The sequence below is a fragment of the Struthio camelus genome, chromosome 12 (assembly GCF_040807025.1).
Source record: "Struthio camelus isolate bStrCam1 chromosome 12, bStrCam1.hap1, whole genome shotgun sequence".
Taxonomy (NCBI): domain Eukaryota; kingdom Metazoa; phylum Chordata; class Aves; order Struthioniformes; family Struthionidae; genus Struthio; species Struthio camelus.
Genome location: NC_090953.1, coordinates 22,746,238 through 22,764,060, shown reverse-complemented (window position 1 = coordinate 22,764,060; position 17,823 = coordinate 22,746,238). Strand labels below are relative to the sequence as shown.

General features: G+C 54.6%; 1 protein-coding gene across 8 annotated transcripts in view; it reads left to right on the top strand.

Moving 5' to 3' along the window:
* Positions 1 to 5,173, top strand: part of LINGO1 (leucine rich repeat and Ig domain containing 1) — a 227,063-nt gene extending 221,890 nt beyond the window's left edge. For all 8 annotated transcript variants that reach the window (XM_068957895.1, XM_068957892.1, XM_068957897.1 and 5 more), the window contains one exon: positions 2,889 to 5,173. In XM_068957895.1, the coding sequence (XP_068813996.1) occupies positions 2,901 to 4,742 (1,842 nt within the window). In that variant the 5' untranslated portion in view covers positions 2,889 to 2,900 and the 3' untranslated portion in view covers positions 4,743 to 5,173. The remainder of the gene's footprint in view (positions 1 to 2,888) is intronic.
* Positions 5,174 to 17,823: the final 12,650 nt, after the last annotated feature.

Here is a 17,823-nt window from a genome sequence, read left to right as displayed (position 1 = left end):
AGGCACGCGGGGACGGTGGCGGACGGCGACCGGGGTGAAACCGTCGGAGGGTCGCTGGGGGAGAAGCGGGGGCACAGCTCAGCCCCGAGCCTGAGCCGACCCCAGGGCCGCGCGCCGTGCCGAGGCCTTGTGGCTGCAGAGCTGCTGGTGGGGGATGTTTTTCTGGCCGGTACCTGATCCTTCATCCTTGCACCTTGCAGGAGGAAAAAAGAAAAATTTTTGAATGAATAATTTTTTTGGAACAAAAGTTATACTTGGGCCGTATATCTGTATGAAATGATGAATATAAACAGAAGCAATGAAAGTAATGCACAAAATCTGTACTAGCCCCATAAATACTGCTAGAGCTGGGGGAGTAACGCACAGGATATATAATGATGGATATAAACTGAAGCAATGAAAGTAATGTATTGAGTACGTTCAGCGATAGCCATAAATAGCATTAGTGGAAGCAATGCAGAGTGTACACATTGCAATAGATATAAACACAGGCCGGAGCAGCTATACATCTAATATGCAATATTAACATGATTTGATCCCTCACAACAGCTTGAACAACACAGAAAATAAATGCAACGTGACGGCGAGCTTTCGCATCCGCTCGCCGATGGGTCCGCCGGGGCGGGGGGGGGGTTGTTTACGGGCCGGCGGCACAGGCGGCCTTCGCCTGGCCATAACTCGCCGGCAACAACTCCATCATCGAGCGAGCTGCGGCTGCCTTCGCGGCCCCCCGGACCGCGGCCGGCGGCTGCTGGGGCGAGGCGAGCTGGGCGCTCTGCTCTCCCCGTCCGCCTGCCCTGGTCCCCCCCGCCGCCGCCGCCGACTTTGCAGCCTGAGCCGCTCAGTGTGAACGGCCAAGCCGGGGGGTTTCCTCTGGACCCTGCAGATGACCGTGGTCTTCCCCGCTCTGCCGTGAGAGGCGATGAAAAGCAGGAGGCGAGGAGAGCCTGTCCAGTGCTTTCGCTAGGGATCCCCGAAGCAAAGAGCTGACGGCTGCTGTATCCTCTCACTTTTTCTCCTTCTGCCGGCGCAGCCCCAGGGCACCTTCGCGGCAGCTCGCCGCTCTCCTCCCCACCATCTCACGCCGTCCGAAAGGGCTGGCACGCGGCACGCGCCGGCATGGGCCGTCGCCGTTCCCCGGCCGGAGGCGCGGGGAAGGCACCGAAACGGGGATGCTCCCGAGCGGGGGGATGCTGGGTGCCGCCTGGCACGAGCGCGCACGCGCGGCCCAAGAGACCTGGCCCTGCAGAGCCGGTCGCTGTTGCCTCCCGCTCAGGGGCCGAGCCCGAGCAGGGGCTCCCCAGCCTCCTCGGGTCCATCCGCCAGGCCGTGTCCCGCGGTCAGCGCCTCGGCGTTTGCAAAGCAGCCTTTACGTTCAGGCTCCGTCTACAGGGAACTGAATAATTTCAAGAGCTTAAAATAGGATGTAGATAGATGTATTTAGTTCTTTCTCTTTTTTCTTTGTTTTGTTTAAGAAGGTGAGGCAGTGCGGGCTGTCTGACACACGTTCCTCAAGGCTTTTCACTCAAATCTGTGCACGTTCAATCAGCAAGTTGAAAGGAGGGGAGCTGGGGGGGGTCTGGGGGGGTGGGAGGAGGAGACAGTGTTCTGGCCAGAAGGCTGGATTTCTGCTGGTAAATGAGGGGCTCCTCATCCGGCTCCCCGCGCCAGGCCCAGGGCAGCCCACCTGCCAGGAGGCCGCGTGAGCAGGGCTCATCTTGCTGCCCAGCCTCGCGGTGCCTCCTTACGGGGGGTGCTAGCTGCCCGCAGCCTTCCTGCCTTGCACCTCGCCGCCGAGCCCAGCGGCCTCAGCAGGAGCCTCGCGCGAGCAGGGCTCCCGGGAAGGGCTCTCGGGACACAGGCATGGGGAGGAGGGACGAGCGAGCAACGCAGCAGGTCTTGGCCAGGTACCGCCTGGGCGGTCAGTGCTTTGGCAACGCAGGCGCTGGGCGCTGCACTGCCCTGGGAAACAAGATATTAACTGCACCAGATGTTCCCAGCCCCCTCGGCTGGGCTCCTTGTCCCGAAGGGGCCCGCGGCGCTCACCTGGGTCATCTGTGGCCCTCAGATGTTTTTGGGGACAGAAAGGGAACATGCGGCTGGCCTGTGGCACCGAGACCTGGGAGAGCGGTGCTCTGCAGTTGGGCAAAGGGCCCCTGTTCCACTCCTGTCAGCAAAGCTCATCTCTCTGCCCCCAAACACAACTTTTATTCTCGACTCAACCATTGAACTGCATGTCTTGATGCCTCAGTTTTCCTTGCAGGCCCCTGTCGGTCTAAATTAGGCAGAGCTGGCCTCCTGCTATGCCTGTTGCCCAGCTGAAGACACATTCAATAACTGAGAGCAGCTCCCACCTGCCAGCAAAGGGTGACATGGACCATTTGGTCCCCTTCTGTTTGCAGGGTTGAAGTTCTCCAAAGCAGTGGGGAGGCCAAGGCACAGCAGTCCCGCAGCTCAGGGATGGTCCCCTGTTAACCAGGCTCCTTCCTTTCCTCAGTGACCAGATGAGCCTGGAAAAGGTAGATGGTCCCAACGCCCGCAAACAGCTAGGAGGGCTGAGCCAAGGGGTGAGCTGCCACTCTGTGCCAGGCCAAGCAGTTGACTCTGCTCCAAAGAGCCCTCCTGCCTCCCTGCACCATGCAGATGCCACACAACCCTGTGCATAAAATCCCATGGTGGTGGGGGGGGGTGTTTGCTGTGTGTATCGAAATATCGGGGTTAAGTACCCAGAGAGGTCTAATCTTGCCCACTGTGTGCTAATGTCAGCTCTGCCAGGTCAGTAAACCTAGCGGCATGCTCACGGTGGAGTACCTTGTGCATGGTTGTGCCCATCAGTTGCTCATGTCCACCTTTGTTTTCTCTCCCCTCTCGCACCATGTTACCTGCAGGTGAGAGATAGGATGATAGCGGGGGAGGCGAGTATGCGCAGCCCAATCTTGGCCTGCTGGCAGCCTATTCTCCTCCTGATGCTGGGATCCATCCTGTCCGGCTCTGCCACGGGCTGCCCGCCGCGCTGCGAGTGCTCTGCCCAGGAGCGCTCCGTGCTGTGTCACCGGAAGCGATTCATGGTCGTCCCGGAGGGGATCCCAACCGAGACCAGGCTGCTGGACTTGGGCAAGAACCGCATCAAGACGCTCAACCAGGATGAATTCGCCAACTACCCTCACCTGGAGGAGCTGGAGCTAAACGAGAACATTATCAGTGCCATTGAACCTGGGGCTTTCAACAACCTCTTCAACCTCAGGACACTGGGACTCAGGAGTAACAGACTCAAGTTGATCCCTTTGGGGGTGTTTACCGGACTCAGCAACCTTACCAAGCTAGACATTAGTGAGAACAAAATTGTGATCCTGCTAGATTACATGTTCCAGGACTTGTACAATCTGAAGTCTTTGGAGGTCGGGGACAACGACCTTGTCTACATCTCCCACCGGGCCTTCAGTGGCCTCAACAGCCTGGAGCAGCTGACCCTTGAAAAATGCAACCTGACCTCCATCCCCACAGAGGCCCTGTCTCACCTGCACGGCTTGATCGTGCTGCGGCTGCGCCACCTGAACATCAATGCCATCCGGGATTACTCGTTCAAGAGATTGTACAGGCTCAAGGTCCTCGAGATCTCACACTGGCCCTATCTGGATACCATGACATCCAACTGCCTCTACGGGCTGAACCTGACCTCCTTGTCCATCACCCACTGCAACCTGACGTCCATCCCATACGTGTCAGTGAGGCACTTAGTTTACCTCCGGTTCCTGAACCTGTCCTACAACCCCATTGTCACCATCGAGGGCTCCATGCTCCATGACTTGCTCAGGCTGCAGGAGATCCAGCTGGTGGGAGGTCAGCTCACCACGGTTGAGCCCTTTGCCTTCCGCGGCCTCAATTACCTGCGCATCCTGAACGTGTCAGGGAATTTGCTGACCACCCTGGAGGAGTCGGCCTTCCACTCGGTGGGGAACCTAGAGACGCTCATCCTCGACAACAACCCCTTAGCCTGCGACTGTCGGCTGCTCTGGGTTTTCCGGCGGCGATGGAGGTTGAACTTCAACAAGCAGCAGCCCACCTGCTCCACCCCCGAGTTCGTCCAGGGCAAGGAGTTCAAAGATTTCCCCGATGTCCTCCTGCCCAACTACTTCACCTGCCGCCGAGCACGGATACGGGACCGCAAACCTCAGCAGATTTTCGTGGACGAAGGCCATACGGTCCATTTTGTCTGCCGGGCAGATGGCGACCCACCCCCCAGCATCATGTGGCTCTCTCCCCGGAAGCACCTCATCTCTACCAAAACCAATGGGCGGCTCACTGTCTTCCCTGATGGCACGCTGGAGGTGCGCTACGCCCAGATCCAGGACAATGGCACCTACCTATGCATCGCCAGCAACGCAGGTGGCAACGACACCATGCTGGCCCACCTGCACGTGCGCAGCTACTCCCCTGACTGGCCCCACCAGCCCAATAAGACCTTCGCGTTCATCTCCAACCAGCCCAACGAGAGCGATGCCAACAGCACGCGTGCCACCGTGCCTTTCCCCTTTGACATCAAGACTCTCATCATCGCCACCACCATGGGCTTCATTTCCTTCCTGGGCGTCGTGCTCTTCTGTCTGGTGCTCCTCTTCCTATGGAGCCGGGGGAAAGGCAACACCAAGCACAACATTGAAATTGAATATGTGCCACGCAAGTCCGACGCAGGCATCAGCTCTGCCGATGCGCCGCGCAAGTTCAACATGAAAATGATTTAACCAGGCAACAATTTGCAAATAATAATTTTTTTTTAAAAAAAGAACAAACGAACAAATAAAAAATAATTAAAAAAAAAACATTGCTACAAACATACCGACCTCTCGCCCTCCACCACACCCTTCGCCCCTATCCAAACCCACTGCACCCGCACCTTCACCATCCTTTTTCTCCTCCTCTTCTTCTTTATACCAGGAAAACATTCAGCTGATGTCTTCAGGACTCCCACGTTTGTAAGGACTTTGTCTGATGGACGCTAGTGTCAGATATAACTCTAGGAGGGAAAAACAACAGGGGGGAAAAAAGAAAAAGAAAGAGAAAAGAAATAAAATCAATAAAAAGTTACGAACTTTCTTCTGTAACTTTGATTTCAATAATTATGGATTTTTATGAAAACTTGAAATAATAAAAAAAAAAATCCCTATTTCCTATAGATAGTTGGAATGCAAAATCTTGACTTCTTGATCTGTCCGGTTCTGTATCTCTGGCTAGCGTGTGGGCTCTCCCCTTCCTGATGCGCTCGCCTCGGAGGCATTTTCGAGTGGGCTCGGTAGGAACAGCCCCAGGGTTCCCGGCCTGGCCAGACGGGACGCCCACTGACGCAAAGGGCTCAGAAGAGCCACCTTCCACAGTGTCTAGGCCCTGCACAGCACCAAGAGGAGGTCATTTGTTTTCCCGCGGACCGGTGGTGTTTTTATAGCCAATTCCCCGTTAACACCTTTTTCGCCGGCCGGCTGCCCTGCCCTGCGCCCGGGGCTGCGCGCCGGCTGCCCCAGGCTTCGCCCCAGGCGTCCTGGGGCTGCTCGCGCGGGAGGCCAGCGGGCCGTGGCACCCGTCGGGAGCAGCAGCAACGCATCTCCTCGCCCGTGGGGGCTGAGCCCCCGTCGCGCTGGGCTCTGTGGACGGCGGTGCCCGCAGCGAGGAAGCCGTTCCCCCTGCCCGGGGCTGATGGGCGCTGCCGGGCCATTAGCACGATGCCCTCCCCGTGCCGGCGGCAGCAGCCCAAGGTGCTTCTCGGAGCCCCGGGCCACCCTCTCCCCACCGCTGGCATCCAGGCCTCCTCGACCCCCAGCCTACCTGCTCCCGGTGCCGCTCACTGTGCCTTTCGTCCCCGACAGCCGGCAGCCAGCCTCTCCAGCACCCTCCGGCACATCTGAGGGAAGCTGGCTTGCAGGAGACCTTGTCTGGAAAAATAAAAGCATATATGAATACATGTGCACGCGGCCACGCGCGAGGGGACCAGGCATGGGGCTGGAGCGGGGAGGTGGTGCAGGCTGTCAGCTCACTGTCTGCCCCACTGTGCTCGCCCCTCCCTGTGCCCATCACTGTGGCGTCTCGTCCGCCGCTGGTCACTGGGAGCAACCGTCCTTCCCGGTGACCAGAGCAGTGAAGCTACAGCCCATGCTACAGAAAGCATTTGCACAGAGGCTTTGTACAGCAAATGAATTAAAAGGTGCAAGTCAGGAGGGCAAGCACAGCGGGAGAGAGTGAAAAAATTAAGAAACAGGGCGCGATGGGGAAAGCAATGTTCCAAGTCAGGCTTTGAAGACAAGCAAAGCTTCATCAAACGGGCTCAGGCCTTGCCCGGCTGGGTTTTGCCAATATCCCAGCCTCCAGAAGAATTTAATTGAAAAGCGGTTCTCCTCCGACGGGAACGTCAGCGATTGCCTTGGTGCGGGGCTGGCAGCAGCAGCAATGGGGCATCGAGGGGCTGGGAACCAGCAGCCACCGGGGCAGGGGCCAGCACGTGGCTGGGGCCAGGCCCCGGGCAGCTTTTTGGCTTTTTACAAAAAAAAACCCCAACTAAATGAAAAAAAGACCCCCCCCGAAACCTCTGATCCCATCACATGCGGACCAGCCCTGCAGTGGGCCAGCCTGCTGCCGGCTGCCAGCCCAGGGGCTGCTGCGGGAGGCTCTCCGAGAAGCAGCTCCGGGCAACGGCATCGGATCTGGAGCGAGACCAGCGGCTGCCGGGCTGTCGCCAGCTCCGGTCGCTCAGTACGTGGCCGTCCCGCCGAGCCCGGGGGGACGCGCGCGTGACGCCACCCCAGGTCTCTGGGCCCCCTCGCTCGCTGGAGTGGAGGAGCGGAGATTTGCATGCTTGATTCGCAGAGCACTTCAGGAGTCTTCAGGGATCAAAGTCACTACAACATAATAAAAAATAAGAGACAGGAACCTGGAGCGCAGACAGGAAAGGAATGGGTTTTCTTTTCTTCCAGCAATGTGCCAGTCTAGAAAAATCAAGCTGAAACATCTGTGTTTGCAGGGAGGGCAGTATTTTTTTGCTGGTTTCAGCTTTGCATTCATCTCGAAACAACATATTTTGTGTTTCTTTCTCCACAGCCGGTTTCATGGGCTTTGATTTGTTAGTGTCTCACTTCTAGCCTTTTTAAAGCCTTTCACTTTTGTTTTCCTTTTTAAAAGAGCCAAAGCAAAATACTTCTTCCCTGATTTTCCCCTCTCCACCTTGTTTAACCAACCTTTTTAGTGAGCTTGGTATTACCTCCCAAATAGTACCGCACAGAACCAGGCCCAGCGCGCGGGAAAGGCCGGCGCCCCGTGCCCGGTGCCCCTCTGCAGCAGCTCTGCCTGGGGCAAGGAGGGGACACGGGCCATGCCGGGCCGTGGCCTGAGCCTACCAAGAGGGCTGCTGAGAGCCTTGCACGATAGGTGCAGAAATCGCTGTTTAAGCTTTGGTACCAGGAGTGACAATAATTCGGTCAGCTGCTCATCAGACAGCGGAAAGGTGGTGCCAGGGAGTGGGGGGGGGGTCTCTCCGCACTGCCGAGCCCCTCGGCAGCGACTTGGCCCGTTATGCTGTAGCGCTGCGGAGCACTTTGTTACCCAAGCCGATTTTTTTTTTTTTTAATCTCTGATGCTTTCTGAACTGGATAATGTCTTCCCCCCCCCCAGTCACCATGTGATTAAAGCAGCTGGATGGAGCAGAAGAAAAGCCTCTCAGAGCGGCCAGCATCTCAGCTCAGCAATTTTCATGGCCGTGAAGATAGGAAAAAAAAGAAGAAGAAACTCTTCTTTCTCTCCTTTGCGGGAATTTACAGTGTGTTTTTATTGCCGTTTAATCAGGGGTGAGTGAGCAGGGGGCTGGATTCCAGCATTGCTCATCAAGGAAACGTGGGGCAGAGCCAGACAGCATTTTTTTAAGCCGGTCTATCTGAACAAGGATAAATGCAAAACACTGCATAGACAGGTTAACTGGGGTAACAAAACCCAGGCTAAGGCAAAGAGCTGGGGAAAGGTGTGTTTTGGGGTCCCAGCGGGAAGCTGCTTATCAACTGTGCCCTGCTTCCTCGGCTCCCAAGACCGGCAGCCCCACGGGGAGCGCCGCTTTGGGGCAGGTTTAAGAGCAGTGCCCTCGCCTACGCAGAGCGGACGGGAGCAAAGGGGAGGGGGGGCCGCACTGGCCCCCGGCTCCCCAACCGCCCGGTGCCCATGCCCGGCCTGGGGCAGCCCCTTGGCAGCCCCGACGCCACCGCTCTGCCGCAGCCGGGCTGCTTCGCTGCCTTTTCCCGTTTCTATCAGGCCTTATCACACTTAATTTTACTCCTTCTCTCACTAGTCACCATCCCTCTCTTATCTCAGCTTCAGAGTCAATTTTTCACTCTCGTCCTTTTTTCTCCCTTATCACTTTTTTTTTTTTTTTATATACGCTTTCTGCCGCCTGTGCTCCTTCCTCCGGCTCTCCTGCCGTTTCTCTGCGGCAGGAGCTCTGCACGCCCCCTCCACGCCGGCGGTGCCCGCGGTCCCCTCTCTCCGCGCACATCTTGCCCTCGGCCCTCTGCCTCCCTCCTCCTCCGGCAGGGTCCCATCCTGCTCCCCCCGCAGCGAGCAGCAAAACGGCACAGAAGGGAGGGGGAAATTTCTCGCGTGTGTGCTGCTAGCTCCTTTCTTCCTTCCCTTCCCCGGGTCCCCCCGCGACATCCCGCACGAACGTGCGCCTGCGTAAAGCCAGGGCCAAGACGAGCCCTGCGACACCGGTTGCTGCCCAGCTGGAGGGGAGGAGAGGGGAGCCGCGTTTCGGCCGGGAAACGCGGGCAGGATGAGCCGCGGCAGCCCTCGGCGCTGGAGCGGCAGGCAGAGCCCAGAGGCGACGCCGCGGGAGCAGCCCCGCGGCCGTCCCCACCGCTCGGTCTCGGGCACGTGCGGCACCTCCGGCCTCCCAGCGTTTACTGCGCTGGGAAAAAGGGGGGGGGGTCTCTCGCTTTCCTCTCTTTTTCCAGGTCCATATCGGCATGGTTATGACAGATTTACTGCCAGTCTATCAGGTTGTGATTAAAACCCATAACTTTTACTAGGCCTTTTTCTTATTTTCCATAATCCTCAGGATTCCAAGCAATCAAATTTTAACTGGCGAGCACGGGCTGCGCAGTTAGGCCCTCATGCAACAGGGAATGGTTCATTTCCCAGTCCACCTCCATTACCAGTAGTACTAAAGAAGTATTACCCTGTGAAAGAGATTTTTTTCCTTAATGCCCTTTAAAACAACGTGCTGGCCTGAGCGAAGCAATACCAAACTTGACTAAAATACAGTACCCCTCTCATGATAACGGCCAAAGCTTGTTCTCCTCCCGAGGTTTTCAAGCTGAGTTTCCCGGGGGCTCCGGTGGCTGCAGAAGGCAGGGGATCCCGCTGGAGCGAGCAGGGACGGAGTCGTGGGTTGCCACCAGCAGCTCCGTCTCAGCTCCACAGGACCAGGTGGAGGGTAGCTCCGGCACCTCCCAAGATTTCATCCTGTGCCAGTGACAATCCAGGTAGTAAGACACTTCACTCAAATGAGCAGATTTATTTCAGTGGCACTTTAATATCAAAATAGATAAAACTACACTTCCCAGCAGGGCTTTATCATATGCTAAAACTATAGCATATTGCCTGGATATACTGAATTCTGTTCCCAAAATAAAGTGCAAAGTTTAGAAGACAGATGACACCATTTGCGGCACTAGTAGGATAATACCATAATAAATCCACAGCCATCTGGGCACTTCAGAGTTGACACATATGGCGCTCCATGGCCACTGGGAACACCACAATGACAGCAAGGATAGAAATGAGAGCGTTGGGCTCGCGGGCCAGGCTGAGGAACCATGGGCTTCATGGCACAACCCTGAGCAGCCTAGAGAGCATCGGAAGGCAGTGAAGCCCCCAGACAAACATGCGCAGAGATCGGTTACAGCAGACTGCGTATGCAGGAACATGGTGGACTACATGAGGATAAATCAGTTACGGTGGGGGGTACTTATCTGCAGCAGCCCTCGCTGCAAAAATTGGCACCAACAGGATGGGAAGGTAAGCACCGGGGACTAGACTTGGGGCCCAGCCACTCTGCAGCTCTCTAGGCTCACTGCTAAGCTAGAAAAGAGGTGGGACAGTCAGAAAACACCGGATGTCCTGCATAAGTCAGTAGTGTCCCAGGACAAGGAGCTACCCAAGAAAACACCTCCTTAGCTGGAGCAGGGCTGGCCAGTGTCGCATCACCTGTGCCGTGCTCTCCCTTCGCGGCTGGGGCTTGGTGCCATGCCCTCCGCAAAGCTGCCGTGCACGGCCATGGCTCTGTGCCACGCAGTCCCTGGGCAGAAAGCTGGCTCCCACCTGCCCCAGCGAGCAGCTGGGCCTGCGCTGTGCTCTGTGGCTGCTTTCCCATAGACCAGCCTTCTCGCTCCTTTCCCACCTCAGCATCCCTCCCGCAATTACCACCTGCCACTTCTTCACTGCTCCCCGTATCATCACATTCGAGCACCTTGCCTGACGCCAGATGATGGCTTTTCCCTCCTCCACCATCCTTCCTTGGCCATTATCCATCAGTTCTCCAAGCCCTGCCCTGCTCCCAGCTATTCCTGTTCATCAGTCCACCATCTTCCACCAGCTCTCTCCTCCTCCTCGTCTCTCCAGCTTGTGCTTCTCAAGCCTATCAGTGTTCCCCAGGCTTGAGTGCTGCTAAACTAATTAGTTCACTACAAAGACTGAGGAATAATTAGGGACTCCACTGAAAGCACGAAACTAGGGCATCTCGCCTTAAACAAACACGAGGAAGCATCCCTCTGCACCACTGATGACCTGCTATTGCTTCAAGCAGATGATTACATGACTCTCCAGCCCCCCGCTCCCACTCCTGGGCATGTTCACCACAGGTGCACCCCACCTCCATCTTCCCATTATACAGTTGCTTTCTGTTTGCTATGGCTTGTGTCCCCATCACTGAAGTTGGATTCTCCAGAGACCTCTGCACCTATCCAGGGCACCTAAGCAGGCAAGCAGCTTTCCCAGACATGCTGGGGCTGCTGGTTTGAATGCTGCCCTCTCAGCCCTCTGCCAACTCCAGCTTTCGCATGCGGAGTAGCAAGGGAAAGCTAGCACCAAGCATGACAACTATTTAGCAATAAAAATATTTTGGTTGCAAAATTTCTTTTCCAGTTGCCTCCACAGGGTAGAGAAGTTACTCAGAGAGCCTTTCTACCATAACAGGGTGGGATTCAGTCCCAAACCACACAGGTGCTCCTCAAAGCTAGATCGACACCAGAACGGGAAGGTTTGGGGGCCGTGCAGGCTCTCTTTGTGCACACATCATTCTGGCGATCCTCTGCTCTGTCATGTTAAAGACTCTCTGTGACACTCGGGTTGCCCAGAAACCTGCATCTCCCCAGAGGGAACATCCATCCCCTCCTACCTCCTTGAGGTGATGACCAGGAGAGAGGGAGAAAGAGGAAGCATTAAACAACATGTCTTTGACCTTCATCACTTGCTCATCTCTCCCCGGTGCTGCAAGTGATGCCTCCTCCAGTCATTGTCTGCACCTAAAGTGCTCCACACCGTTTTGTCACTTATTAATGATATTTAATAACAACCTGACAGTCAGCCCCTGTATCTCACTCAGAGACCTGAGACAGCAGAGCCAGAAGCATGCCTAACATCCCCACCTGTTTGTGGTGGAGTAGTACTTGATGCCAGGACACGGTGTGGGCGAGGTCCTTCAGAGGAGACCCCCTGGCTCAACTCCTGCTTCCTCTGAGCCCAGCCAGGGCCTATGTGAGAGTGGCATGCAGCACCGGGTCCTACAGACTCAGCAACAGCTCCTCCATGGGCTCAAAGCCCAGGCATGGCATCCCCTCAGGTACTAATGCCCTCAGCGCACCCCTTTGGCACTTCCCCACCGTGAGAAGTGCTGCCACAGAGCTAGGACCTGCTCTCCCCTTCCAGAAAATGGAAATAATCCATCCCCTTACTGCCAACACCCTCCCTTCATCCACAGTTGCCTATGACCTGAGGACACACAGCCTCCGTACTAGAGCCCACGGACAGAGGCAGCTTTTGCCTTTCTCAGTGCACTCAGCAAATATTTGCTACAGGAGGGCATGGGGAAGAGTTTGAAAGCACCAGAAAGATGCCAGGTTGACAGCCCCAAAGCCTGGAGGCCTCCCCTCGCCATGTCTGTCTTAGGGACAGACCAGCAAAGGACCTCATGGAGACTACAGCACCATATATGAAACCACAACCTCCCACCATCAGAGGTTCTATAGCATTATAAGGTTTTGTTTTGTTTTGTTTTGTTTTCCTTCTTAGGGCTTTCTAGTGGCTCAGCTCACCTACCCAGACTCACAGCCATAGAAGGGGCAGGGAAGGAGCAGGGGGAAGAGGTATCCTGAATGGCGGTCTACCCTCACACCTGAGGAAACCATTTCAGCAGCTAAGGTCCCTGATGCAGACTGCTAGGTGACCGTATCTGCTTCTGCACTGGGGGCTGTGCCACACCCAACCTGTGCTACAGCAGGGGCTGGGGACAGCGGACCTGATCCTAATCCAGTTATCGTTCCTCCTCAGCAGTTTGGAGAGGTGAGGGTCCCGGTGTCCACAGCCCATAGGAGGTTCCCATGCCATACCCAGGCATGTAGGCCTGGGGGAGATAAGAAACTTCATTCTTCCACTCTAAGAGGGCTTGGGGAGTGGGGAAGGTCTGCACCCTGAGACCGGCTGTAGAGAGCCAGTGCCGGCATCGTGTCCCCCAGGAGTCTGTCCCCAGTCATGGCCATAGCAGGTCCTAGGGTAGAGGGGAAGCACTGGGTGAGTGCACAATAACCCTCCTCCTGCGTAATCCCTCCCAGCCGCAGGCAAGCCAAGGCTGGAGAGTTCCTGAGCCACACAGTGTCTCTGCACAATTTTCTTATTCGTCCTTAACGAATCTTTCTTCCATGAAGTCATTTGATTGCATTTTTTAATCTACTCATACCCCTGGCCTGCAGCAGTCATTGTAGCGGTGCGTGCCACCCCCAAATTATGCATTGTGCTCAGTTTACACCAGCTGCCAGTGAATTGCGTTTGATCACTTTTATGCCTGCATTGTTCTACCTGTACTCCATGAAGGTCTCCGTTTGGGACACACTCCCCAAGCACATCTAATACAAGCAGAGAAGATAAGACCCATCACAGAAAGCTGTTCCTACACATTATGTTAGAAACCATAGCATAAAATACATAACCAGTCCTGGGGCGATAACCCCAGGGATCCTGCCTTCTTATCAGCCCCAGCCACTAGATTAGAGCTCCAGACTCGCTCTTCCTCCTGGCTCAGGATCAGTCAATCACATATCCTTTGCTGCACAGGGTAACAATTTCAACAGGAGGTGTAAACAGCTCTCCCTCCCCATACTAGCACAAAATCAGCACCCAAAGGCAAAGAGGATGCTCAAGTGTAGAGGAGGTAGGAGAGACGGGTGCGAAGCTGCTCTCGTGGCAGAGGTCTTCCCGCTGCCAGGGTGTGCTCGAGGCACACGGCTGGCCACAGGGGTGCCATCCCTCAAAAACATGGGAGGTAGCTTCCTGCCACTGCCGGTCTGCGCCTGTGGCTCTCATGGGTGGAGGAGGCTCTGCTCCAGGCAACCTGTTGTCTGCATTTCTTTGCCACCTACCTCCCAGCCTGCTGCCTGCCTTGGTTGTGCTGACACCCTGCTGCTGCCCATGCTCTGGACAAGGAGCTCAGGCACCGCACACTCCTCAGCACTGCACGTCTTTAGTGTAGCTGGGAAACGTCTCTAGTACGCCCTTCACCACGCACAGGAAACCCACACTGCAGACACAGTCCTGCCTTCTTGTTCTGTCTCTCAGGGGTTAAAGATATGCAGAAACCAGGTGAAGGAAGCCAGAGTGGCAGCCTAGCTGTGCAGTATCGGTATATCTGCACCGAGCTAATGGATTGGAGCAGCTGCTTGTTTTTCCTAGATGGCTGCTTACAGGGACATTGCCAAGGCTGATTAAAACCAAAATTGGACCTTCTCTTTCTTTCTCTTTTCTTTTTTTCCAGGGCTCACGAGTGATGACAATTCAAACAGACGAGAATTTAGGACAAAAAGTAAGAGGGAGGACTTCAAATGCCTCCATTTAACAAACCCTTCTCAGGTAGACTTACAAGGCTTTGCAGATGGCAACACACATGCTGAGCCAGGCCTGATGTCTGCCGGTGTGAGCAGGGGCAGCTCCCCTCACTTGCAGGGATTTATGTCTGATTATGCAGCAGTCCAAAAGAGAACTGAACCAGGTCCAGCCATCTCTTCCGGTTTCTGCCTGCAGCGACTACGTCAGGCAACTGTGTCTTGATGCATTTCGCTTTCAAGAAATGACTATTCCAATGTCCTCATCACTTTCCAAAAGAAAAAAAAAAAAGCCAGTGTCAGCAGGCCAAGCCAGGCTCGCAGCATCAGCAGCTGTGCTGTGCATGGGGATGGGACAGAGCTCTCTGCAGTGCAGCTCCCAGGTGTGCTCTCCCTTGCTTAGCATTGCCTTTCCTATTGCAGCCTGCCTGCCTATTGCAGCCTGCTCCGAAGCCAACACTCAGGAGGGGAGATCCAAAGCTTTTTGAAGCCCTGCGCTTCTCTTTCTTTGTGTAATTGAACAGCACATTTTCACATTTACTCTGTCTGCTGGTAGAATATAAGTCTTTTGTGGCAGGCAGAGCCATTTTAGGGATGAAACCTCTGAGTGTCATTCTGCTCTTACATAGGATCCTGGAATTCAGGGCTGAAAACAGAGGCAGGTACAGGTTATTTTCTCTGGAGCAAATAGGTAAGCCCATCCTTGGTTTTACATGAAGTACCAGAGAGCAGAAATGTCCGCGGATATCGCTTCAGCCTAGCAGGAAACTTTTACCATGCAGAAAGAGGCAGGAATAGAGGGGGAACAGGATGCAGCCTCCTCAGCCTCCTCCTTATCAAGCCCCTTTGATGGGGTGCTCTTGAGGCAAAACAGCGAAGTGTCTCCATGACCAAGGTATCTCCAGGTCCCTACATCCTGAGCTGTCAGTAAGGCTCTGTTGTCAGGACCCCCGCGATATCCAAAGTTGAGGGTATTTTCCAAAGAGCAAAATGGAGTGATGAGGAGGAATCACAGGAGCACTGAGGTTGGAAGGCACCTCTGGAGATCGTCTGGTCCAACCCCTGCCCGAGCAGGGTCACCTAGAATAGGTTACCCAGCACCCTGCCCAGATGGCTTTTGAATATCTCCAAGGACGGAGACATCGCAACCTCTATGGGCAACCTGTTCCTGTGTTCAACCACCCTCACAATGGTAAAGTGTTTTCTCACGTCCAGACGAAATGTCATGTGTTTCAGTTTGTGCCCATTGTCTCTTGTCCTGTCACTGGGCACCACTGAGAAGAGTCTGGTTCCGTCTTCTTTATGCCCTCCTTTCAGCTGTTTATACACGTTGCTAGAATCCCCCCAAGCCTTCTCTTCTCCAGGCTAAAAAATCCCAGCTCTCTTAGCCTCTCCTCATATGAGAGAGGCTCCAGTCCCTCAATCACCTTAGTAGCCCTCCGCTGTACTCACTCCAGTAGCTCTATGTCTAGCTCTGGGAGCCCAGCACTGGACATAACACTCCACATGTGGCTTTACCAGGGCTGAGCAGAGAGGACTGGTCACCTCCCTCGACTTGCTGGCAATGCTCTGCCTAATGCAGCCCAGGATACCATCGCTCCTCTTTGCCACAAGAGCACGTTGCTGGCTCATGTTCAGCTCAGAGTCCACCAGGGCCCCCCAGTCCTTCTCTGCAGAGCTGCTCTCCAGCTGGCCAGCCCCCAGCTGGTACTGGTGCTTGGGGTTATCCCTCCCCACGTGCAGATGAGAAGAAGAAGGGCCCCATGAGATCAGCTCAGGCAAACCATCTTGCCTAGTGACACGTTTCTAACAGGATCCAGTGCCAGCAGCTTCAAAGGAGAGTGAGATCTCCCCTGAAAGACTGGGGTGGGTTTACATCTGTGTAAAACGAGGAGATTCCTTTTGGCACGAGGCCTTCACAGATGGAGGCTCAAAGAAGCAAACAGATATGTCTTTATCTTGCTGTGCAACTGTAGCTGCTCTTGCCTTTCAAACACATCTAATCATTTTAAAAGATCTCTGTCTCCATACTCTCTATCTTTTTGATAAAACTAATCATGGGCTTAAATTACAGATAAATACCCGACATCAAGAGAAGAGTTTGAAAAGGAGGGAAGAGGTAGTTTGACTCTACTCTTTTTCTCTGCTTTTCAATAGCACGCACCTTGGGCTATTTAACTGTAGAACTTACATAGCTTCATTTTGACAGCTCTGCTTTCTTTAAAATGTGGTTTCCACAAGTGTTTCCCCTGGTTTCCTTACCCGCTATGCTCTTGTTAGCTGTATTATTGCAGCAGTCACCATATCTCCAGCTGAGACTAAGCAGCAGGCATGCAAAGAGCTGTATGAGCACATACAAAGGAACAAACCCGTTGCTTAAGAGCACGGACCCAAAAAAGCATCTACATAAGGAAGGAGATATATCTAGGTGCCTCCAAGGGCTCTGGGCCATGCAATCCAGCAAGAAAATAGGAGCTGAGAGAATGAAAGCTTCCAGAGGCTCCGGAGTCAGGACGAGGACACAAGTCTGCTGGCCACATCCCATGGGCAGCACAGCTCTCCTGCTCCCCTGTCCTGCCACCCAGGAGCACAGAGGCGCTGCTGCTTGGTTTGCAGGAATGACCCAGCTCGAGATGCTTTAAAGCCTGTTCACTGCAGGCTCACATGCACGCGCTGGCTTCCTTTGCTCTGTGGGGAACAATGGCTTTGATCAACAGAAGATTGCTGAGTTAATTGTAATGATATTCTAATAAAGCTGGGGAGATTAATTACGGCTCTTTATCAGAGCTGGCCCTCTGCCAAGGGTTTGCAAAATTGTTTTCCTCTGTTTCTTGTCATTTGGATTTAGGAGAAGAAAAAAGGAAGTTGGGTGCCTTTTTTTCCTCCAACAACCAGGATGGTGGCCTGGTGCCCCGATCACACTCACCGCTCGGTGTGTTGCAGCAGGAGCAGGGGCGGTAGGCAGGCAGAGAAAGCAAATGGAGAGCGACGAAGCAAACCAATTAGACATGACGCAGCACAATTACACTCCTCGTCAATAAGTGGCTCGGTGCAGCGAAACACAAAGGAACAAGGCAACAGCACGGGGACCACAGGCATTGCTCCACAGCGGTTAAAGCTGGGGCACAATACACCTTCCCAGGCCAAGGGAGACAGAGAGCGTTCGATGTCCCTCTCAAGGGCTCTCAGGCAGGATGAAGGTAGCTTTCTTTCCTTGAAAGCTTCACAGGCCTAATTCTCCCTCCTACGACTCCAGCGACAGAAAAGCAAGTGTCCGAGAGCAGCCAGAGCCCTGCTAAATGGCCTTGGGGATCGTGAGACTCAAGCCTTCCTATTTCACTTGACAAATAGCTATTCCTTCTAGGGAAGATTTAGCAGCACCCAGGCAGGTGAGAGACAGACCTGCAGAGGAATGATCCAGGCTGGAAGGCAGCAGATCAATCAGGCAGAGCTGCCTGTTTTCACTCGCGGGAGAGGAGATGGGAGAAAAGGGCCTTTTTGTAACAGGCTGGGGACACAGGGCTTCGTTTTTACGGGTGATATGCTGATGAGAGAGACCGCAAGTGAAACCAGGAAAGGAAATTTGTTTCTCACAAAAACCAGAGAATAAGCAGAGGATTCAAATAATACCACTCACTTTCAAGCTGGCAGCAGAGCAGTACTGGGAAACCTCCCACTGGCAGGTCAGGGCTGGTTGCTTTGAGGA